This window comes from Pseudonaja textilis, chromosome 2 (assembly GCF_049901715.1).
Source record: "Pseudonaja textilis isolate UNSWEBS1 chromosome 2, rPseTex1.2, whole genome shotgun sequence".
Taxonomy (NCBI): Eukaryota; Metazoa; Chordata; class Lepidosauria; order Squamata; family Elapidae; genus Pseudonaja; species Pseudonaja textilis.
In genome coordinates this window covers 152,015,477-152,038,849 of record NC_141991.1, presented here as the reverse complement: position 1 = coordinate 152,038,849, position 23,373 = coordinate 152,015,477, and the positions used below count along the sequence as shown (strand labels likewise).

Here is a 23,373-nt window from a genome sequence, read left to right as displayed (position 1 = left end):
AGGAGGTACGGAGATGGCGGGGGCGGTGATGTCCTAGCCAGCACAGGTGTGTTGTAAATGGTCCACGCACTGGAGACTCGGGAACGAAATGGCGTTCTGCGTCCATGCCATCCGAGGATCGTGTAACCGTAACCAGGCCATTTCAAGGACCAAGGGAAGACAGAGGTCTGCTGTGATGTAAAAACTAATCGCCTCCTCGTGGTCCCCAATGACCAGGCACAACGGCTGGGTAGTGAAACGAATGGGCCCAGCACGAAGTTCCCGCCCATCAATCGTTTCCACCTTGATTGGAGGCTCCACCGCAACCAAGGGGACATCAAAATGAGTTGCAAAGGCCTGATCCATAAAACTGGTCGTAGCCCCCGAGTCCACCAACGCAATTGCAGGAATCCACTCCGACCGGGACGGCAAGAAAATCCGAGTGTCTAGAAGTAAATGTCGAGGGGGTCCAGAGTCCACCTCCACTACTTCGAGTGGTTGGTTGATACGTGTCTGGCCTAGAGTTTCCCCAATGCCGTACTGACCTTGTTTCCCCGACTGATCAAGTCTAGATTCGGGCACAGGCCTGCGTGCTCCCCGTCGTTGAACAGAACAAGAATTTGCAAAATGTCCAGGCCCCCCACAATACAGGCATAAGCCTCCCTGGAGACTCCATGTGCATTCTTGGGCCGTCAAACGAGGTCGGACCGCACCCAACTCCATCGGCTCCTCGGCCATGGCCACGGCACTGTGGGAGACCCAGGGCGCTGGTTGTACAGGGTGCTGTGGCATTAAGGTGGATGGCTGCTCCGGAACGGGGCGTCGAGTCTTGCGACATTGTAGTCGGGCATCAATGCGTAAGCATTGCACCACCAGAGCGTCGAGGGTCGGGGCCGGCTCCACGTGAACCAATTCGTCCTGTATGTCCTCCGACAGGCCATCCTGGAAAGCGTCCATTAAAGCCGCATCGTTCCACGCAGAGTCCAAACAGAGCAGGCGAAATTCGGAAATGAATTCCTGCAAGGGACGTTTACCCTGGCGAAGTTCCTTCAGGTGTCTGGCTGCTGTCTGAGCCCGTATGGGGTCCTCATACATTAGTCTTAGGTGATGCCAAAACCCCTGATAGTCCATTAGCAATGGACTGTCTTGCACTAATAAAGGAGTGGCCAAACCTGACAGAAGGCTGATTACAAACCCCACCCGAGCCCGGTCATCAGGAAAATCCTCCGGCCTCAGAGCCATAAACAATTGGCACTGTCCCATGAAAGCCGGGAACATTTCAGGCTGCCCAGAGAACTTATCCGGCAAAGCTACCGAGCAGTTTCTACAGGGAGGGGCAGGAGGAGCAGCTCGAGCCTGCAGCAGAGTGAGTTGATTAATCAGCTGAGTAACTTGCTGCTGCAAAACTTGGTTATCGTTTTGCAGCTGATTAAGCTGCTGCTGCTGCTGTTGATCCATCTTGGTCAAAAGATGGCTTTTGTTAAGGTTCGGGACAAAAATGTTATGTCTCACCTGTACAAACAAAGTAATAAGTCCAAATTTCCAACTGAAACACAAATAAGCAGGCAAGTCCGGTAATTACAGGGTTAAATTCCTTAATCCGAAAACATTCTTGGCAGTCTCATGCCAGCTGTCTGCCAAGTCTGATAAGGAAGCATAAATCACAAGCTGATGCCACACACAGGAAAATGCAGAAGCTTCTCTCACTAAATTAACACATTGTCCCAAACAAGAACCCAGAGCTAACACAACCACTTTTATTCCCTGTGGGGCGTGTCAGTCTCTCATCTCAGTCTCTGATTTGTCCTTTCTTTCTACGTTGCATCTCACGCTTTTTCCTGCATCTTTGCCTCGCATCAAACCAACATTCCTCAGCCAGAGGCTCTGATACGCCCTCCTGGTTATCTGCCGACACCTGAGGCACAACCAGGGAGGAAGGACTTGCCGAAGAGGAAAGTCTTGGGGAGGAAGGCAATTCCAAATCCTCTAACAAAGCAGGCTCAAACCTCAGAGCCAAATCCTCCTCTTCCTCATTATCCAAGTCTGTCCTCTAAAAGAGCAGGCTCAAACCTCCGAGTCACAACACTTACCTATTTTTACCAATCAACAAATTCATAAAGTATAAAGTGGACTTTAAAATGGGCTATCAAGTAGACATTTTAAAGTTAAAACTATCATATAATGTAGAAACAAACTGAAAGCACAAATCATTCAAAATTGATGGGTATGATAATATCCTCTACCCTGATTATTGTTTGTTGAATTTGGAGTTTTGGAGTTCATATGGTCAAAAATATTACCAGGCATATGGTAGTCTAATTCAAAAGCATAATCTTGTATTCTATAGCCCTGGGATTTGATCTTTTTTGTGAATAACCTAACCTTAAATTCCATTTTAGGCTTGAATTCTATGCACATTTTGAGAAATATGTCCTATGGTATTAATTAGAGTAGAATTCTGGGAGTTGAAGTCCACAAGTCATAAAAGAGCCATAGTTTCCCACCCCTGGAGTAGAGGCATGCTAACTTGAGTTAGCCCAGAATTCTCAGACTTCTTTAACTCTGTAATCCCAACTCCCTAAATGCCAGGTTTTTTAAAAAAAATTAGCAATGAATTTCAGAAATGTTTGAATGATCAATTACCTCCCCAGTTTTATTTTTCACAGCTCCTTGTTCAGTTGGATGTTCTTGGAATGCAGCCTTAATTACTTTTTCTTCTCCCTGGAAAAAAACAACATCCCAAAACAATTATAGTCATTATCTGAAGGTAATCTAAATCCAAATTTTTGAAAAAGAAATACCATTATTGGCTGGATTTCAGTATTAATTTTCATTGAATAGGAATTGGTAGTCTGGTTCAGCCATAATCCTAAACCACAGTGAGTGGGTCCATATATCAAATAAGACCAAAAACAAGTAAATCGGATTATAGCTTTATATAACCCCTGAAGCCAGCTCATGGGTAAATAAGGGATGAGAGAAGGACATAAGCAACAGACCCTTTCAGTACTCTGCTGCCTTCCTTCCTTCTTTCTTTCCTAACATAAAAAATGCAGAAGATACAGAAAAGGCTTAACATACAATTTTCTGTTAAATACTATATACTTATAATAAATCTTGCTAGAGCAGCATTAAGAAAGAAGCATTGGTGTTATTAAGTGACAAGCAAGCCAATCAGATACAATGTAAAACGAACATGTTTTTAATAATGTTGTAAGCTGTAACTCTGATTTTATTTTTCTTTATCACAGAATTTATTTTTTTAGATTTACTATACTGTACTATACTATACTACACTACACTACACTACACGACGATATTTCTAAAAATACAAGGAATAAAGGCAAATAGCTGTTCCTGTCACTTTTAGAATACAAATGCAGACATACACACAGAAGCATAGACACACAGACATACAAAGACAAAGAGCTGTTACAATATTCCAAAAGTAACAGGAACAGCCACTTGCATTAAGCTACCAGATCTGAGTAGAAACATACAAACGTCAGATGCCAAGAAACAGTTTTTTGCATTCTGATTCTCTTTGCCATTTCATGCTTATTGGGATTTTTGCCACTCTGATATCTGCATATTTATAGTGAAATCAGAAGTTACGGTGCTTGACAAATGAACTCGCCAGTGACATGTTTCAATCTGGCAAAACTGAAAAATAATTTTCCCTGAAGAGAGGAGGTAGTAAGCATAGCAAACTGTTTTAGAAAACCTATCCGATGAGGACCCAGATTGTTGGAGGGCAATATGCTGAATCTGAAAACTGCTTAGAGAGGGCTGTAAAGCACTATGAAGAGATATATAAGTATAAATGCTATTGCTATTGCTATTGAACAGAGCAGCCCAAACGGAATAAGCAGAGATCGTAAATATATTCTACCAAGAGAAGATGAAATTAGAGTCTCTATATTTTTCTTTTCCAATGTCATATTGTAGGAACCAATGAGAAAAGAGAAACAATTTCAAAGACAGGGAAAAGTGATGATTATGATTTGACAAGGGCTTAGTGAGACAGGACAGTAGAAGGCACAAAGCTTACCGCTAGGAGGTCTGCCAGCCTTTGATGCAATTTCTTATTCTCCTGCCTTAACCGCAAAATTGACTCCTTGTTCTTCTTGATGTTCCATTGGGAATTCTCATAGAAAGCTTTCCGGTCACCTTCTGTAATGAGCAGAAATGAAACCATACTGCTGATCAAGTAGTTATTGGTTCATTGAAAAAAGCCAACAAAGCCAAATAGTTCCAAACTGATATGTTGTTAATTTTAAATGAAATTGCATAATATGCCACTAATACGAAGAATTAATGCTGTAAATCAGAAGTACAACTCTGATGATAGAATTTCTTTCTATATGAATTTATATTTTCTTTATCTGTAGAAAATGAGATTTTGAAACTATGTTCATCTCTACACTTCAAGCCTGAAGACATGTGAGCTTTTACATAACATTTCCATGAAAGAAAATAGGAATTATGTATGGTATGATATTGTAAGGCAATCATCCATTGACCAGAGCAGAAATATCTCCCAAGCACTTTCACTAATTCCATATTCCATTAAAAATAAATTAAATTGAATATATTTTGCTAACTTTAGTTAGACTGATACTATCGGAACATTATAATGAATACAGAGAATACTGTATTCAGCCTTCCATTCTTCCGAGGTCGGTAAAATGAGGACCCAGATTGTTGGGGGCAATACGCTGACTCTGTAAACTGCTTAGAGAGGGCTGTAAAGCAGTGTGAAGTGGTATAGAAGTCTAAGTGCTATTGCTATTTCCCTGTGACTCCGTGTGTCTAATTGGACTTGACAACAATAAAAGTATGACTGTGATAAGATCTTACAACGCCTTTCTCATCTTTATGGGGATTGTTTATACAAAACCGTATTATCATCAAATTCTCGTTAAATTCAATTGAGTGTGTTTAATTTGAAGGACTGAGCAAAGCACCCTAAGCCTAGCAAAAGCCTATTCATCCTAAGAATGAATGAAACTACTTGTGCCCTTCTTTATAGCAACTCATTATCAGAAACTTTCTGACAGTGAGAACAATCAACCAATGGAACAGCTTTCCTTCGGAAGTTGTGGGAGCTTCATCACTGGAGGCTTTCAAGAAGAGATTGGACTGCCATCTGTCAGAAATGGTGTAGGGTCTCCTGCTTGGGGGACAGGTTGGACTAAATGACCTACAAGGTCCCTTCTAACTCTGTTAATCTAATCCAGGGGTCCCCAAACTTGGCAACTTTAAGACTTGTGGACCAACTCCCAGAATTCTCCAGCCAGCTATGCTGGGAGTTGGTCCACAAGTCTTAAAGTTGCCAAGTTTGGAGACCTCTGATCAAATTGAATCTGAAACGCCTCTTCCCTCCTTAATTATCACAATCCTTTTCCTCTCACCCTCTATATTTTCAGCACCCCTTACCTAGAAGCTGAATCTTGCTTTGCAGCTCCGATATCTGCTCATGAATAGGGGGCTTTATTCCTTCCAGATGTGTTACTGGCATGACAGCAGTGATGGTGGTGAGAGGGTGTAGAATCAGAAAAGATCAAGTGGACAGGAGACAAAACACCAGCGTGGTTCCACCCGGCCTTCCTGAGATAACAATAGGCAGAGCCTGGGGGTAATTTTTCGGGTGCAGAGGGCTAAACAGGGGGTGCACTGAGAAGGAAAATGAAGTTACCACCCGCATACAGACACACTTGACAGCAAATGGTGCTTCGGCCTGAGAAGTCTTACAACCCTCTCCCCTTGGCCTTCTACAAAGGCCGCTACCGCTCTTCCAGGCTTTCCCCGCGCCCTTTGTCGGCGGCCGCAGCTCACTTGCCCATCAGCATCCTTGCGCCTAGATGTGTCTCCATGACAACCACTTCCGATGCAAAGCGCTCATTGGTGGAAGGGGCGAGTTCTGCAGGGCACGACGGGAAAAAGGTCAAACTCTCCTAGCACCCGCCGGAAGTACCCCTCGCAATCCTCACACAGGGGGATAATAAAGCCCAAGTTTATTAATTATTGTGTCACGCAGGAGATGGAATGGAAATATTTCATTTCCCACGTGGAACAAGCAACAAATAAAAGGCAAACTGCAGCCTTGGCCAATCGTGTCTCGTGGCAGCATGGACGGAAAGCAAGGCACTTCCGCCACTCTTATGATGGTCACGAAGGAAAGCCGAAATCAAAACGGTGACTGGGAGAAAAGGCCATTTAAGGTCCCCACCCCCTCTGCACGCTTTGGAGCGGATATTTCATAACTTACTTCCGGTTTCGAGGCGGTGGGTCTTGGGACCTTTTTCCACGAGAGTTTCGGCGGGAGGCGGGTAAGGAGGGCGGCGGGGTTGGCGCATTCACGGGTAGGGCCGCGCCTGTCGGAGGCTGCGGGGGGTGGGGGGAGATTTCCCGGGGAGAGGGAAAACGCGGAGCGCTATTGGGGTTGCCCCTCTGCTTGGCTCTCGGTGTCCTAGTCAGTCGCCACGTAGGTGGAGAGCCCGTTGGATTAAAGGGCAGAACCGCATCGCGTTCACACTTTGTAAGCTTACCCAGCTTTCCTTAACCTGCCGCTGCTGTTCTGATCTCTTGTTTTGTGGCTTTCATCCTCCGTGGACAGTATGGGCACGTCTGGGGGGCTCTAGATTAGGAATGGCTGAGATAATTAGCCATTGTTCCTTTAATGTACGCTCCTCGTTTCAGTACGAATTAAGGTGAAGGTCTGTACTACAAAAAAAAAATATTCAGGTTCACTCTTAAAGTTTAGAAAACCTATCCAAAGTGCATTCGACTAACATAGAGCAGTACTTAATTGTTGACTCTTTGCCCTTTAGGTACAAAGGGTCATTTTACTACAACAAATCAATGAACACTTAAATCTTAGTTCCTAAAAGCATAGCTTTGGGTGAGCTCAACCTTTTAATAGAATGGCTAACGCGAATGAGAGGCATTCCTATTGTTTATTTTTTTGCTTTATGTGCCTAACAGGATATTTCAAATTATAAAAAGGCATATCTCAGCTGATTAAAAAAAAGATTGAGATTTCAGTTTTTCAATTTCCCAAAGATAGTTTAAATTGAAATTAAAATGCTGAACTTTAGTGTTAGACAAGTTACTGTTTCATTTTGAAACAGTATAATGGTCAAAATGACTCTTTGGGTGGTGCATCCAGGACTTTTCAAGACACCGAGCAATAGTTAAACTATTAATTAGGAAGGTGGAAGATAATTAAAGTTTGACAGAAGTATTGCATTGTAATTTAATTCTCCAAATGGAGGATTTGTACTTCAAAATGGCAATTGGTAATAGGAAGCAAGTAGAATCTTGATTGTGTTAAGTCATGATCATCATAGCAGAATTTTAAACTCAGAATGTGGGAGGTGTATGTTTCTGATTTGTACCAGTTGCTGCATTTGTGTGATGGTTTGGAAAACAATAAAGTCTCTTGAGAGAAATTTAGCTCTTGCCAGTTTCATGGAATTATTATGCAGAGTTTTCTTGCCACATTAAGGAAGTGGTTTACCATTTTAAAACATTCTGATTTAGCCAACAGCTGCTAGGGTATCTGGTGGTCTCATTGAAATATCAACGGTAGAGATCTGAAATTCCAGAAAACAATACAGTGCTAAAGTTCTTGTACTGTAAGTTTCAACATGTAGGATAAATACTGTCTATATAAGAACATTTTCAAGCAAAGTATTGCACAGTAAGTTTGGGAAGGGGAATAATCAACATTTGATTAACATCTGAGGGGACTTGAAGTTGACCCAGACTTCCGAGGTCAGTAAAATGAGGACCCGGATTGTTGGAGGCAATATGTTGACATTGTAAACTGCCAGAGAGTATGTAAGTATTTAAGTCTAAGTGCTATTGCTATTTGCAGGAATCTTGTGTGCTATTGATGTGATTTATTTTAAAGGATGAACTGAGGGAAAAGAAGAATTCCCCTACATCCTTTGTCAGTTCTTGGAAGTTGAAGAATATGTGAAGCCATACCCAGTCCCTAGGCACCAGAACTTATATTTGCCATGGTGGTGTCACCTAGTTATTTCTATTCTGGGCATAACACCTTCATCATCTTGTCATAGGAAAAACCATAAAATGCTTAGTTTTATTTTTTTAAATATAGTTTTTATTAATTTATAATATGGTATACAAAGAGAATACAAAAGTAAATATTAGGGAAATTGGGGAAAGTAAAAGGGAAGTAGATAGTGGAGGAAAACAAAGGAAAAAGAAAAAAAGGCATTGGCTTCTGACTCCTTTAGTGTAGTAAGGCATTAACCCTCAACTTTTTACTTTTTTGTAATAATATAAATTAGGCATTTCTATAACAACAAATTTATCTAATTTGTAGATCCCAAAATCAACGTTTCATTTTTTTCCACCTCAAACACAAGGTCCGCAAGTGGTTTCCAAGTAGAAATAAAGTATTTGTGTTTTTTTTCTTTAGTCAAAACAGTCAATTTAGCCATCTCTGCTATCAGTTTTTGTAGCCATTCATCCCTTGTGGTGATCAAGATGACCTTCCATTTCTGTGCATAGAGTAGTCTTGCTGCCCTCAACATACATAACATCAGAGTTCCGAATTTTTTCCCCACATTTTGTTCCATTAAACCCAAAAGAAAAGTCTCTGGTTTTCTTTCTATATTTGCTGTAAGAATTTTCTGTATTAAGATATGGATCCAATATTTCTTTGCTTTATCACACATCCACCATAAATGATAAAAAGGCTCTTCTTTACATTTACATAAAAATGCTTAGTGTTATGATGCTGCCCATATTCTGAGTTCCTTGATATATTGTGTCCAGAACACGGAACTTTCTTAGCATCCTTATGGCAGGTACAATGAGTAATCTAATAGTTGTAGAGGCCATTTGGGAGAGCAGAGGTGCTATCTTAAGTGGTTCATGTATATTCTTGTTCAGTTTTGGGATAGTCCTTAATGAATATTTGAGATGAGATATTACCATAAGTGAGAGGTAGACACATTGGAATAGATTTAATATGTTCAGAATGTGATCTAGTAATAACAACGCTTGTGTCCCACTTGAAAGATGGAGAGTTCATTCCTAGGTAATGGTAGATGTTTCTCTCCTAGGACGCAAAGAAAAAATATCTGCTGGAACTCTGCATAGGCAACAGGAAGGGCACTGACCAGTAAAAGCTCACCTCCATCCAATATCCCAGACCTTACCCTGAATTAGAAGGTTATAGGGTCATAAAAAGTGATATCAAAACAAATACAAGTCTTGGTCAAGAACACAAGTATTTACCAATTCTATTAGAAACTGAAAATAAATCTTTGGACTTTCATTATAGGTACATAGGAGCCTCGGTGGCGCAGTAGTTAGAGTGCAGTACTGCAAGCTACTCCTGCTGCAGTTTGGCAGATCAAGTCCCACCAGGCTCAAGGTTGACTCAGCCTTCCATCCTTCCGAGGTGGGTAAAATGAGGACCCAGATTGTTGGGGGCAATATGCTAACTCCATAAACCACTTTGAGAGGGCTGTAAAGCACTATAAAGCGATATATAAGTCTAAGTGTTATTGCTATTGCTACTTAGGAGATCAGCTTAATAGAATTTTTTGACTGCATGGAAAAAAATATAAATCACATATGAGGATCCTATCTAAAATTTGGGCAACTTAATAGAGAGTTTTATTTAAAATAAAATTGGATGGGAGGAAGGAATGTTCTATATCTTCCTCCTCCATGTATTCATAATAACAGGAAAGTTATTTAATTTATAGGGCCACCCATCTCAACAAGTGGCTCTGGATGGCAAACAAAATAAAAAGCAATTATAAATATTGCAAAATTTAAAATGAAAAACAACTGTGAAGCATCAAATTACTAGTACAACCAAGAGGAAGTTTCTAGAATAACAAGTCCTTTGCATTTTGTTCCAGGAGTTGCTGATTTTGAGCTTCCATTATGCTGCTTCTATGTCTTGGGCTGCTCTCACTTTCTGGCCTGGCTTATCCTGTGGAAGTGAAGCGTCCACGAGGGGTCTCCCTAACAAGTGAGTTTTCAAGCAGATAATACAGGTAGTCCTCGACTTATGACCACAATTGAGCCCAAAATTTATGTTGCTAAGTGAGAAATTTGTTAAGTGAGTTTTGCCCCTTTTTACCACTTTTCTTGCCACACTTGTTAAGTAAATCACTGCAATTGTTAAATTAGTAACACAATTGTTAAGTGGATCTGGTTTCCCCATTGACTTAGCTTGTCAGAAGGTTGCATAAAGTAATCACATGACCCTGGGACACTGCAACTGTCATAAATGTGAGTCAGTTATCAAGTGTCCGAATGTAAATTACATGACCATGGGTATGCTGCAACAGTCATAAGTGTGAAAAATGGTCATAACTCACTTTTTTCAGTGATGTCGTAACTTTGAATGGTCACTAAGCGAACTACCTGTAGAGGATTACCTGTATTAAACCAACTGGAAATACAGGTAGTCCTCCACTTACAACAATTCATTTAGATGGCAGGTTTGATCTCTTCTTACAAAGTATCGCTTGAACAGTTTCATTATTTCTAACAATCAGAGGTTGGAAACACGTCGTGTCTATAATTTTGCATTATAAATCAAAAGATTGCATCCATGTTGTATAAGGAAACCCTGTCTGGTGTTTGTTTTCTTGGATTTAAAATGGAGCTATGAGAGAGAAAGCTGGTCATCTGAAGAGAAATTTAAAGCAAATGAATTACTTAAAAGAAAACAATTCAGTGTTTGAAGTTTGTTTAGATATGCAACTTCCTGTTGCCCTCAATACTGATTTGTTTTGAATGCTAACAGTAAGGTACAGAAGTGGAGTTGCCTCCTGGTTGGCATCTTTTTTGTCACTTAGAATATAAATTATATAGACATAAGCTATGGAATGACTTAACTAAGCATGGAATATTAAATGCTGAATACTTTTATAAATTGACATATCTTTTTTTCAGTATTTTTTCTTACTTGAACCCAAGTGTGTGTGTGTGTGTCTGTTGTTTTTAGACCATCACTTCTATGACGAATCAAAATCATTCACTTGTCTTGATGGCTCTGCCACAATATCCTTTGATAGAGTCAACGATGATTACTGTGATTGCAAAGATGGCTCAGATGAGCCAGGTAAGTGGGACATATTTAAATTGGCCTTATTTGCACATATTGCCTTTCCTGTCCCATCTTTTGTAATTACTGCTCTAAGGATGTTTGCTAGTATTACATCTCACATCAACCAATGTGTATCTCTCTTTTAACAAGGGACAGGAACTAAGCTGCTAGCAGTCCCATCCCCATTAATTTTATTAGATTGCTTAAGCAGTTAAGCACAAATATCTGAAGATTTTCTTAAAATTTGATATCCAGACATAAAACCGTAATATTTATGAAGTAGATGATAATAAGTGGCTTCCCACTGCAAAATAGGACACAGATGGCCAAGATAAAAATAATTGTAATTAAAAATTACAATTTTTAAATTAAAAATTAAAATGAATAAAATGAAATTCAATATTATATCTACCAATTAATAGAAACCAAATCAATTGCTGTTACTCGTCTTATTTTTTAAATGTCTAGAAGTTCTTTAAAAACTGCTTCAATTTATGCAAGAGTTTGTTTCTTATATGTTTTACTGTCATAGCCTTTGGACACCTTATGAATAGCAAGTAAATTGTGATTGCTAGGAGAAATTAATTAAAAGGGGATGCGGTGGCTCAGTGGCTAAGACACTGAGCTTGTCGATCAGTTTGAACTACTCAGTTTGAACCCTAGCACCACGTAACGGAATGAGCTCCGATTACTTGTCCCAGCTTCTGCCAACCTAGCAGTTCGAAAGCACATAAAAATTGCAAGTAGAAAAATAGGGACCACTTTAGTGGGAAGGTAACAGCGCTCCATGTGCCTTCGGCGTTTAGTCATGGCGGCCACATGACCATGGAGATGTCTTCGGACAGTGCTGGCTGTTCAGCTTAAAAACGGAGATGAGCACCACCTCCTAGAGCTGAAAACAACTAGCATGCATGCGCGGGGGAACCTTTACCTTACAATAAATTAATATAAATTAACCCACACATGCAAGCTCTGTATAGTAGAGAGCTTGCATGGCTTAATTTATGCTTTCTTCTCTTCCCCAACCCCTTTCCCCCTTTTGGTTAACGTACACCTGTCTTGTCTTTCTACCCAGGAACTGCTGCATGTCCCAATGGCCGCTTCCATTGCTCCAATGCTGGATACCGTCCTATGTACATCCCCTCTTCCCGTATCAATGATGGGATCTGCGGTAAGTATTGCTCCTTGTTGTGAAGGAATTGTTTAGCTCTGAATGGTAGAACTCAAGTGATAGATGCCAATAGTTCTCTCCTTGCTCTCTTAGATTGCTGTGATACAACTGATGAGTACAACAGTGGCACAATGTGTGAAAACACCTGCAGGTAAGATGTTACTTGTTTTAGAAGAAGCCCCTTCTTTGTTCAGAGGACTGATTCAGAAGCAGACTCAAGTACTAGTTATCAAATATTTAACTTAGGGGAGAGGGATGCATTTAGAACAGTTTTTCTTAAACAGGTTAGTAATAGCAATATCACTTACATTTATATACTGCTCCATAGTACTTTACAGCAGGGTTCCACATCCTGTGGGCCATGAGGGGATTGCAACTGGGCCACAGAAATGGCTAGAGAGCACGCATGCATGCACACACTTCTACACTTGGGCGAGCAGTGGATGAATGTGTGTGCCATTTGCGTAAGCAGTAGGCACAAATGCATGCCTCTTGTGCAGTTGGAGCTGTGTGCACGTGCTTCTGGCCGCTTGTGTGGAACCATTCTCTCTTCTCCCTACCCCCATCAGTCTGCAAAGCCGGAAATGTTGGGGAACTCTGCTTTACAGCACTCTGAACGATTTACAACGTTAGCATATTGGCCTTAACAATCCAGGGCCTCATTTTACTGACCTCGTAAAGATGGAAGGTTGAATCAACCTTGAGTCAGTCAGGACTAAACTCCTGGCAATGAGCAGAGTCAGCCAGCAACACTGCATTCTAACCACTTTGTTGCCCCAGTTCAGTTACCCTCCATTTGGTAATACGGGCATATCCTGGAGTTAATGGAGCAATTTGTAATTAATTGCTTGTGAACTGAGAATCCAGTTTGGAATTGCTGCTGAGAAGTAAAATGGTTTTTTTATGAGAGTAATAAGAGAGTTTAAGATCTAGAACTTGAGACTTCACCATGGATGGTTGCATAATTGTCATGGGAGTTGTCTGTTCACAATGTGGCTACTAATGGTTATGAAAGGAAATGTTGGCTACCACCAGGTGAACTTGTAAGGTTGTTTTTCCATCTCAAGATACTATCTACCACTCCCAATTTTCTTTCAGATTTTGCAAATCTGGGCACATTTTCAAATAGAACTAGACTAAAACCAGCTGCAATGCTTGCTTTTTAAGGATTTCTGTTGATTTTTTTAAACATTAATTGCAGAATGTGCTTTGCAGCATACCAACTTTATAACTGCTCTTTTTAGCTTATTTACTACTATGTGGTGTTCAGAATTATGTGCCGTGCTTATGAATTTGAAAAGCAACAATAGCTTTCAAGTTATTAGACAGTGTTCTTCATCCATACCATTCTCTACACTTATGCAGAATTTTTCACTTGTGCAGATTTTTCTAGGATAGAATTCCTTTCTATCCTAGATACCATGGTTGAACAATATCTTATCCTAAACCTTGGCATTCTATTCCCTTGTCCCTTTGCAGAGAAATGGGCCGAAAGGAGCGAGAGGCACTGAAGCAGATGGCTGAGGTGGCCAGAGAAGGCTTTGAAATCAAGAAGGCCCTGATAGAAGAAGCAAGTAAGAGAAAAGAAGAAAAACAGGTGAGAGGTAGCCTGCGGAGAAAATGCTTACTGCTAGCTGGGGCTGTAAGACTGGATATTTTAATTTTTGCCAAGGCACTTTTGGCATGGTGAGAGGAGCCAAGTGATGGTTCTTCTTAGACTGGTTTTTTATATTTTTATATTTTTATATTTTTTTATATTCCTCTAAGAAAAGTAAAAACTTCGTGATTGTATAAGGAAAATTTGGGAGCGCACGCTATTCTTGAGTAGACTCTGGAGTCTTTCTGTACTTTGTATTGTCCTTAGGGCTGATTGTCCATATACATTTTAAACTGGACATTGTGGAACATGTATGTTTATTATTAACATGTAATGTCATATATGTCAATACGTAGTTTTTCAGCAATTGTCTACCTCTGTCTATTTCTCTTCACCTTTTTTAGATTTTTATTTTGACTTTTTTAAATAGATACAATTCAAAGTGGTGAACATTTATAATGTGTCTTCCTCCTATTTTCCCTTGTAAAGAGAATTGGAGTGAGATAATGACTGGCTCAGCCAGTCACTCACTCTTAATCCAACTCATATATATGGGTACATGCATACAGTACATACAACCATATTTGTTTTGTCATACAAATCTGTCATATCTTGCAAGACGGGTAATTGGGATTCAAGCAGGAGTTGGTTACAGATTTATAATGCTTTCCTATGAAGCTGTTTGGATTTGGACAAAATTCAGATAATCCTTTTCTTTCCTCTCTTTGTAGAAAAAACTAACAGAATTACAGGAGGGTAAGAATTCTGTGGAAGAACAAGTGGAGGCCCTACGGTTAGCAAAGGAAGCTGCTGAGAAACCTGAAAAAGAGGCCAAAGATATCCACCAGAAAGCCTGGGAAGGTCAGTCTGAGTTACTCTATTGAAGGATTTAATGACACTGAATATTAGCATCTTTCCTCTTAAAAGAATGAAGGAGATTGTGGTCTGTGTTAGAACTACAGTGAATGGCAAGGAATGAAAACAATGATGTTTTTTCTCATCTGAAATGATAGGATGCCTGAGAAAATTTGTGAGATTTGGGGAAACATTGGCAGATGTATGAATCTGGTTCAGAAAGCTACATTTCTTGTTAGGGATGTGCAAAGCTGAATGTTCTGGTGCATTGGCATGGTCCAGAGGATAAATTAAATGTTTAAGAATTGACTAAAATGTCCAGTTTCTGGAACACTTCGTTTTGTTATATCCCCTGTTACTGATTTTATTGCCTTTTCCTCCCCAACAAAACAACCAAGCATTTTTAAACAAACCTTTTCATATTCCACTGTTATAGTTGTTGTTTCAGTCTGAGTCTCCCCAAATTTCTTTTTCTTGGAACCAGACCTAAGATGCTTGATATAACTCTTAAGATGGATCTTGATTACTTTGTTCATAATTGAGCCTTCCCTCCAAATGCTTAGATTGGACTAAGGGTGTCAGAGATATTTTTTTCTTCTTTTCTTACTACAGGAGAGTCAAATGCAACTTCTTGTCTAGGTATATGTTCTGGAAGATTTAGCTTACATGCTACAAGATTTGGCCATGGACACTGGCTTAACCCACATTAACAAGGGAAGCTTAGCATAGGATGTTTCTAAATATCACTTGTATAATGATATTGATAGTACAGGAAAATGGTCATCTTTATGATCTGATTTATATATAATCATATATTAATCAAATATATATAATACTGTGTATATATATATGGTATTCAGTATATATACTGTGTGTGTGTATGTATATATATATATACACACACACACACACACATATATATATACACACACACACACACACATACATACATACATATACATATACATATGTTTTCTTAAGTTTTCGCGGGTACTTACATGTATGGCATTCAGCTTTGTTCGGGTATTTTCCCTCGTATTGTAGTTGTGCTTTTAAAGTTGTAGCAACGTTTCGGCAGAATCTCATCTGCCATCATCAGGCTTCTGTATAGTGTTCATCTGTGAGTCAGACTTTTACAGTGGTTTCAGATTTAAATTTGGGGCAGCCTATTGCTGTGCCAGAATGGTAGTTGTTTGTTTGTTTCCGTTTCCATGGTGAACTTGATTTTGAGGTGTGTGCTGTTTAGGGGTGTTAGGAAATTGTTTAGGTTTTCTTTTCCATGGGGCCAAATCACAAATGTGTCATCGATGTATCTTAACCATAGTTTGCGCTCACAAACAAAAAAATCTCCACACCACAAGCCAGGCAAATACCTGGGCACAGACAGATCCCCACTGATACCTCCAGCTCAAACACACCCCAATCAGGCACCCAGATGAAACCTAGCTTCCTAACTAATGATAACCGTCCATTTACCTGGAGCCAAGCTGCACTAAAGGCCTCCAATAAAGTAACACAATGTTGCCAGCCAATCAAGATACAAAAAGAGCCAAAAACCAGACAGAAGATATTAGAAATACCAATCAAGCAGAACACAGCAAACTCCAAGACCAATAAACACAGACCAAGACTCCCAACCAATCAGGATGAAGAAAAAACCATTCTGGCACAGCAATAGGCTGCCCCAAATTTAAATCTGAAACCACTGTAAAAGTCTGACTTACAGATGAACACTATACAGAAGCCTGATGATGGCAGATGAGACTCTGCCGAAACATTGCTACAACTTTAAAAGCACAACTACAATGACGTGGGAAAATACCCGAACAAAGCTGAATGCCATACATGTAAGTACCCGCGAAAACTTAAGAAAACATATATATATATATTTGTTTTCTTAAGTTTTCGCAGGTATTTATGTGTATAGTATTCAGCTTTGTTCGGGTATTTTCCCACATCATTATAGTTGTGCTTTTAAAGTTGTAGCAATGTTTCGGCAGAATCTTCTGCCATCATCAGGCTTCTGTATAGTGTTCGTCTGTGAGTCACTATACAGAAGCCTGATGATGGCAGATGAGAGTCTGCTGAAAGGTTGCTACAGCTTTAAAAGCACAACTATAATGACGAGGGAAAATACCCAAACAAAGCTGAATAACATACATACATGCATACATATATACATACACACATACATACGTTTTCTGAGGTTTTCGTGGGTATTTGTATGTGGATCTTTTGTTATTCAGGTTTTCTCCCACGTAAAATTGGAAGTATCTAGGCGACGTTTCGATGAAGTCTCATTCATCATCTTCAGGCTTGTGTCTTCGGTTTTGTGCTTCTCGGAGTAATGTGAGCTTGCAGCTGCTTCTTCCTTTTAGCTGCTAATGGGGGTGTGACTTGATTGGGTGGGGACTTGGCTGTGTTCTGATTGGGTGGGGGTTCCAATGATAACACTCCCCACCCAATCAGAACACAGCCAAGCCCCCACCCAATCAAGTCACACCCCACTGGCAGTTAAAAGGAAGAAGCAGCTGCAAGCTCACATTACTCCGAGAAGCATAAAGCCGAAGACACAAGCCTGAAGATGATGAATGGGACTTCATCGAAACGTCGCCTAGATACTTCCAATTTTATGCAGGAGAAAACCAGAATCAGTATTATATATATCTTATTCTGGCCATACTAGAAATAGAGTGCTGGACTGAACTCATCTTGGCCTCTGTCAAGGGTTGCTTTTACATTTTTAGTTTTGATTACAAACCAGCATAATACCAGCTTAAGGAAATAACACAGAATTCTTAACAAGGAAAATGTTAGCTGGAGTTGAGAGGAAGCAGAATTTCATATAATTTTTAGGGATCCATTAAGCTACTTAAAAATGTGAGTTTTTTGACCAGTGCTTAAGAACTGCAGTAGTATTTAGAGCTCTGCAGAATATTTTCCTTAAGTGTTGTAAAAGTGTTGTAAAATATTTTTAAAATATTTAATACACAAGGTTTTCAGCTTTTGAGTGGCAAAATCAGGCAATTAATAATTAAGGACAACTGAATTTTCTTGAGTATGGATAGACAGAAATAATTTAGACTCAGTATTAACCATTGGTTACATTTTAATTTATTTTTTATACTTAGGTCTCTACTTTCTATATCAACTAGTTTCATCTCAGATTTGACAGGGCTGTGGGAGAGAAGTTTATAATCCTCAAATGACTTTACATTACTATGTCATGACTTAAGCAAGGGATAAGTGAAAAACAAATGCTGGGCAGACCTCTGACTCTTGTGATTTTGCATAGTACACAGGTGATATGTGTGTTCTTGGATACCTCTTAATATTCAAAATAATAGCAAAGATGAAGTGTATATCTCTAGCTGTTATGGAAGTACAGATAGTCCTCGACTTACAACTGTAATTGAACTTATAATTTTGGTCATAAATCACAACAGTCATAAAGTAGCTCAGCAGATGACTGTGCATGATTTTACAACCTTTTTACAACCCTAAGTGACGTTCCAGTTGTAAAGTGAATCTATTGTTTGGCAGAGATGTCAGAATTTCTAATCTAATCATAAGTCACCTTTTGGAGTCTGTTGTAAGCTTTGAACTGTTGCTAAGTGGCCAGTTGTCAGTTGTACCTTTTTTAGGGAATGATTATGAATTTAGGAGGATGCTGATATTTTGATAGCTTAATGGTGGTGTTTAGAAATTGGAAAGCTATTCTGTAAATTCAAGCAGTAATGAACTTTAGGGTATGGTCTAGTTTTCTGTTATCTTGATGTTTCACCGGCAGCTGTGGCTATCATCTACAGAGACAGAGTGGGCTGCTTTGTGGTGTACTTCACTCTAAGATGTTGTCTTTAAAATAAATTATGTATCTGCTTTTCAATAGAAAAGAACGCAGCTGAAAAAGCAGCACAGGATCAAGCCAAAGCGGAAGAGGCTTTTCATAAATTGGATGATAACACAGATGGAATGTGAGTCTAATATGACATTTTTCAATGGTGGAATTTTTGGGTATTTGGATTAAGAGCAGTTATTCTATTCCACTTGTGTCCAATTCTACCATTCCTTTGGGGAGCATCCATTGCCACTTTCGCAAAGAATGCTTTCTCTTTAAATAAACTAAGTCATGTGAACCAATCCTTGCAATAATTCTAATTTTTGAATACTACTGAGCACTTCCTAATCTTTCTGCTTCCAAGAAAGAAGGGTCTGTAGACGGTCTAATCCAGTCTCAATTGCTCTCTTTCCCTCTTTTTGAGGCAAGATACTCTGTTTCCAGAAATGCCTTATGGTGTAAATTGGTGGTCCACATTCTTTCCAGCTTGGTGGACCAGAGGTGGGGGTAGGTAGGGGGGAAGGAATGGTTCCATGTGAGTGGCAGGTGTGCACGCAAGTATGTGCAACTCCATTTGCACAAGTGGAGCTGCGTGTGATCTTGCCCACTGTTTGTGCAGCTCTACTCTGAACAGACCATGGCCTGATAGTAGCTGTGGCCGAGAGTTGGGGACCCCTGCTGTAAATCTTCAAGACCAATTATTGCTGAAAACATCTATTTTAGATTAAAATAAAAACCAAAAAACTATTTTCATTATGGCAGTTCCTGTTTCAAATTTGTGGCCAGCTGGCTGTCCCTCTAACTAGCTTATTTGCCTCCTGTTTCTCCAGGATATCTGTTGTAGAGCTTCAGATACACCCTGAGCTAGATGTTGATGGGGATGGGACCTTGTCAGAAATGGAAGCCCAGGTAAGAAAGGAAATACTGAACTATCAAGGAAGGCTCTTCTGATTCAAGCAGGAGCTTCTATCTTTCAAGAATTTTCTATTCCTTGTGATTCTTCTGTCACTCTTTCATGTAAGATCAGAGTGGATATTCCTTTACATTTGGAGGGAAGCTAACATTGTGGGTGTAAATCAGGTCAGATGCTCTTGGCTTAGCAGACATTTCTGTTAAGTCGTTTTCTTTAACCAATTCCTCTTTCAGCAATTGCGGTCGTGCCTTGCCCTATTTGTTCTTAGTAGTTCTCTTTATGGGTGCCTGGTTGCCTGGCAAGAAGTACTGGATATTCAGTGTTTATTGCATCGATGACCAGTTTGTTCATCTTCCAAAGTCAAGAGCAGAAACATGCCATTTATCTAAGAGCCAAGGCTAACATCCATGTGGTGATGTAATTTGCAAAACATTTCCTATGCCAAAATTACAATTACATTTTGTTTGTGCTTTGCAATATTCTTTCCTGGGGCTGTAAAAAAATGTTGATTCTATAATATAAATTCACTGTTCTGTGATACAATACTTTTCCAGTGATGCCTACAGAGACTCTTTCCAAAGTATCTTTTAGTCATGTGACAATGGAAATTCATATGGAAGCTGAGAATTAATTTACTTTCAATTCTTCCACCCAAAGTACTATTGACCAATAGCATCAGTATAAGGTCTAGGGCAGAATAAACATTTCCCTATTGTTAACTATAATTAAGACTGTATACTACCTGGAGTCACTGTGTATGAGTTGGGCAGCTATATAAATTGATCAAATAAATAAATAAATGGATAAATGAATGAATGAATGAATAAATAAATAAATAAATAATCAGTGTTGTCCAGGAATAATACTTTACCTCTTCCTCCCTGCATTATTTTTAAAGCTAATTCATCTTGCTTTTCCAGCAGTTACAGTGGATTGAAAGCTTCTCACAGCTAAAAAAAAACCCTGGGAAATACTGTTTTGCACTAGACACAAGCTATTTATGTGAGCAAATTCTGAAGTTATAACTATGTTTTGAATCATTTATTGAAAGGCAATTTTTTTTTACTTCAGTTTCTCTTTGGAGACTAGGGGGAGAAAAAGCCATGTTAACACAGTTGTAATTTTAAAGAGTTGTGCAGAATTTTAAATATTAATATTCAAAGTTCAACTCCTAAGCCACCCAGCATCACAAATATGAGATGGATGGAAGAAAAAAACAAAGGAAAAAAAGAAAGGGAGGGAGGAAGGAAGGAGACTGTTAGGATTACTATAGTCATATTCTTTATTGTAATTGTCGTATTTAAGAGAAATGTTATCTTCTTGCAAATTTCATCCACATACCGAGAAGCTGCAAGTGCATTTGCTAAGTTGTATTAGTACTTTCATGAGCACTATACACTTCTGCTCTCATTCTTCCAGACCTTGCTGGGTAACTCCTTGCATGTGGACAGAGTCCATTTCCAGGATGTTGTGTGGCCAGCAATCAAGGAGAAGTTCAAAACAGAGGTCAGTGTCTCAAATCCTTGAGAATAAGTACTTCTGGAAGAATAGTTTGAAATATATATTTAGAGCAGCTTCTCCTTCATAACAGGATTCATGCTGAGTAGGCAGACCCATTCTCGGGATGGCATCTTTTATTGATTGATTGTACTTTTAAATCTTGGCAGGCATTAATATTAAGCTGTCTCCTTAGGAAGTGGGCCTGTTCCACACAGTATGATACTTTAATAGATAAATACATTTATATCCTGTCTTCCTAGTGCTTATGTAGCACTCAGCGGCAATTAAAATTGATGAATAAAGACTGAAAATGTTAATTCCAAAGAAAAATGATACAATTAGGAACAGACAAATAGCAAAGCCAAAAAAACCTCAGATAAAATTTACTTTCCACATTTAACAAATGCATTGCTAAATGAAGAATCCACCAATTGCTGAATGAATTGAATGCCAGTTTAACTTCTTTTGACCCATATCTAAACCTCTATCAAATTTCTTTCACTCTCAATTGCATATGCAACATATGCAGTCAGGTTATGGAGAAGAGTATTTCATGTAGCCAAGATAGTATGGAGAGACAATACTGAAAACCTTTCTATTCTATGAAGCCTTAGAGCAGGGGTGTCAAATTGGCGGCCTGCGGGCCGGATGCGCCATGCACAGGCCACACCCATCCCAGCTCCCCAAAGGGGAAAAATGTCCCAAAATGTCACATGATGGCAATGTGATGCCACGAGTTTGACACCTGTGCCTTAGAGGAAAGATAGACTCTTCTCTGAATACGTATAAGTGATGTCAGCAAATGTCTGTTATCAGTAAAGTTTGCTCATTATTGATATTTAGGATTCCTAAATAACATCTGTAGTACTCATTTTTCATTGCTTCTCAAGTTGTTGAAGAGCCAAATTAAGTTGGTAATCAAGTGCATGAACAGGAGTTGTTTTAGGCTGAACTCAGTTTTCTCTTTACAGAACTTGGCTGAAGTACAGTCTCTACAAAATACTCCTGTGGAAGAGGAGTCTGATACTCAGTCTGATGCCCAGGTAGACCAGTTATCACCTGAAGAGGACTATGAGGAAGATGAGGAAGATGAGGAGGAAACTGATGATGATAGTTTGGATGAAGAGATGAAGGTACAACATTGAACTGCTGCATGATGTTTATCAACGAAATTTACAAGGAAGTTTCTCATTGTATTCCTAACCTAGATAGTGTTTATAAAGTTGTGCTCCCTGGGAAAATGCATGCAGATTTGCTTATTTTATTTATTCAGTTCTCGATGGTTTGTATGACTTGAGAAGAACTGATCAGTAAATTATGTATTGAGAATAGGGGAAAGAGATGTTTTACTAAACTTTGACCAAATCTTATGAAATATCCATAATGAGGAAACTTTATTGATCACAGACATTTGCTGACATCACTTATATGTATTCAAGCTTCCAAAATTGCTTAATATCCCAAATTACATAAAGAATTCTGCAAGCATAGGCTTCTAGGTGATAAACAATCCTATTTCGTATTTAAATAGATAAAATCAGGTAGGGACAAGTTTGCTTTCTTTTTAAAGGCCGTGGGAATGGGGCATTTCAGGCTATATAGAATTAACACAGATTGTGATTAATGTGAGTTTGAATAATGCAATATATTTGATTCAGTGTAAATTATAACTGATGCCAAGTTGCATTTAAAGCAAGCCAAAATCCATAACATCAGGCTATCACAGGCATAGATGGGGTTTTAGATGCTAATCAACCTGTGTATGAAATGTGCAAAAGAAAGGTTCTGTTCAAAAAAACTTGAAAATGAAGACGCTCATTTTGAAGAACTGCAGTAGAATGCACTATGAATATGAGTTTATCCTCTTTTACTGTTACACAGTGTTTCATTAATAAGTGCATAAAATTTATGTTTTAAAATTTTAATTGCCTATTTCTGTCATAGGAACCAATTCTGTTTTCCATAGAAATATCACTTTGAGTAGTGCAAATTTGAATAATGTGACCATTCGTGGGATTCATTAACCACACTAATCGCGATCTGCCTCTACCTAATACTGAGCTTCAATAAAAACATACTGATTTGAAGTAATTTGTGGTTTAAGCAAAAATAAATATTTTCTTTAATGTTAGGAACTTCTCCAAATATTTAGAAAAAGAGCATATCTTCCTCTGGAAGTTATTGAATTACAATTCCCATATTTTTGACCAGGCTATCTGGAGCTGCTAGGAGTTATAATTCAGTGGCATCTCCCATCCTACCCAGATCCTTGCCTTGCTTTCCAAGTCTTTAAAAATAAAGGGGCGGGGGGGAATACGATGGTCACTAATGCCTGCCTCGTCTTATTGTGTTTTGCTTTGCTTTATTTGCATAATTTTTTCTTTGTAAAGCCAGATATTTCATAGAGAAT

At 39.2% G+C, this 23,373-nt stretch overlaps 2 protein-coding genes across 16 annotated transcripts in view; one reads left to right on the top strand and one right to left on the bottom strand.

Moving 5' to 3' along the window:
• ODAD3 (outer dynein arm docking complex subunit 3) overlaps positions 1–5,870 on the bottom strand; it is a 33,005-nt gene extending 27,135 nt beyond the window's left edge. The window contains exons 1-3 of the mRNA XM_026716792.2: positions 5,419–5,870; positions 4,031–4,152; positions 2,623–2,700 (exon numbers count right to left, since the gene is read on the bottom strand). Of these exons, the coding sequence (XP_026572577.1) occupies positions 2,623–2,700; positions 4,031–4,152; positions 5,419–5,500 (282 nt within the window). The 5' untranslated portion in view covers positions 5,501–5,870. The remainder of the gene's footprint in view (positions 1–2,622; positions 2,701–4,030; positions 4,153–5,418) is intronic.
• Positions 5,871–5,975: 105 nt separating this feature from the next.
• Positions 5,976–23,373, top strand: part of PRKCSH (PRKCSH beta subunit of glucosidase II) — a 40,515-nt gene continuing 23,117 nt past the window's right edge. The window contains exons 1-13 of one of the 15 annotated variants that reach the window (XM_087925957.1): positions 6,154–6,311; positions 7,532–7,684; positions 9,302–9,421; positions 9,891–10,003; positions 10,988–11,104; positions 12,165–12,260; positions 12,354–12,411; positions 13,740–13,857; positions 14,589–14,718; positions 18,602–18,686; positions 19,381–19,459; positions 20,883–20,969; positions 21,935–22,096. In XM_087925957.1, coding sequence (XP_087782083.1) covers positions 9,916–10,003; positions 10,988–11,104; positions 12,165–12,260; positions 12,354–12,411; positions 13,740–13,857; positions 14,589–14,718; positions 18,602–18,686; positions 19,381–19,459; positions 20,883–20,969; positions 21,935–22,096 — 1,020 coding nt within the window. In that variant the 5' untranslated portion in view covers positions 6,154–6,311; positions 7,532–7,684; positions 9,302–9,421; positions 9,891–9,915. Of the gene's footprint in view, positions 6,521–6,817; positions 6,884–7,531; positions 7,685–9,301; positions 9,422–9,890; positions 10,004–10,987; positions 11,105–12,164; positions 12,261–12,353; positions 12,412–13,739; positions 13,858–14,588; positions 14,719–18,601; positions 18,687–19,380; positions 19,460–20,882; positions 20,970–21,934; positions 22,097–23,373 lie in introns of those variants that run through there. The other 14 variants (XM_087925956.1, XM_087925959.1, XM_087925955.1 and 11 more) reach the window with 14 other exon arrangements.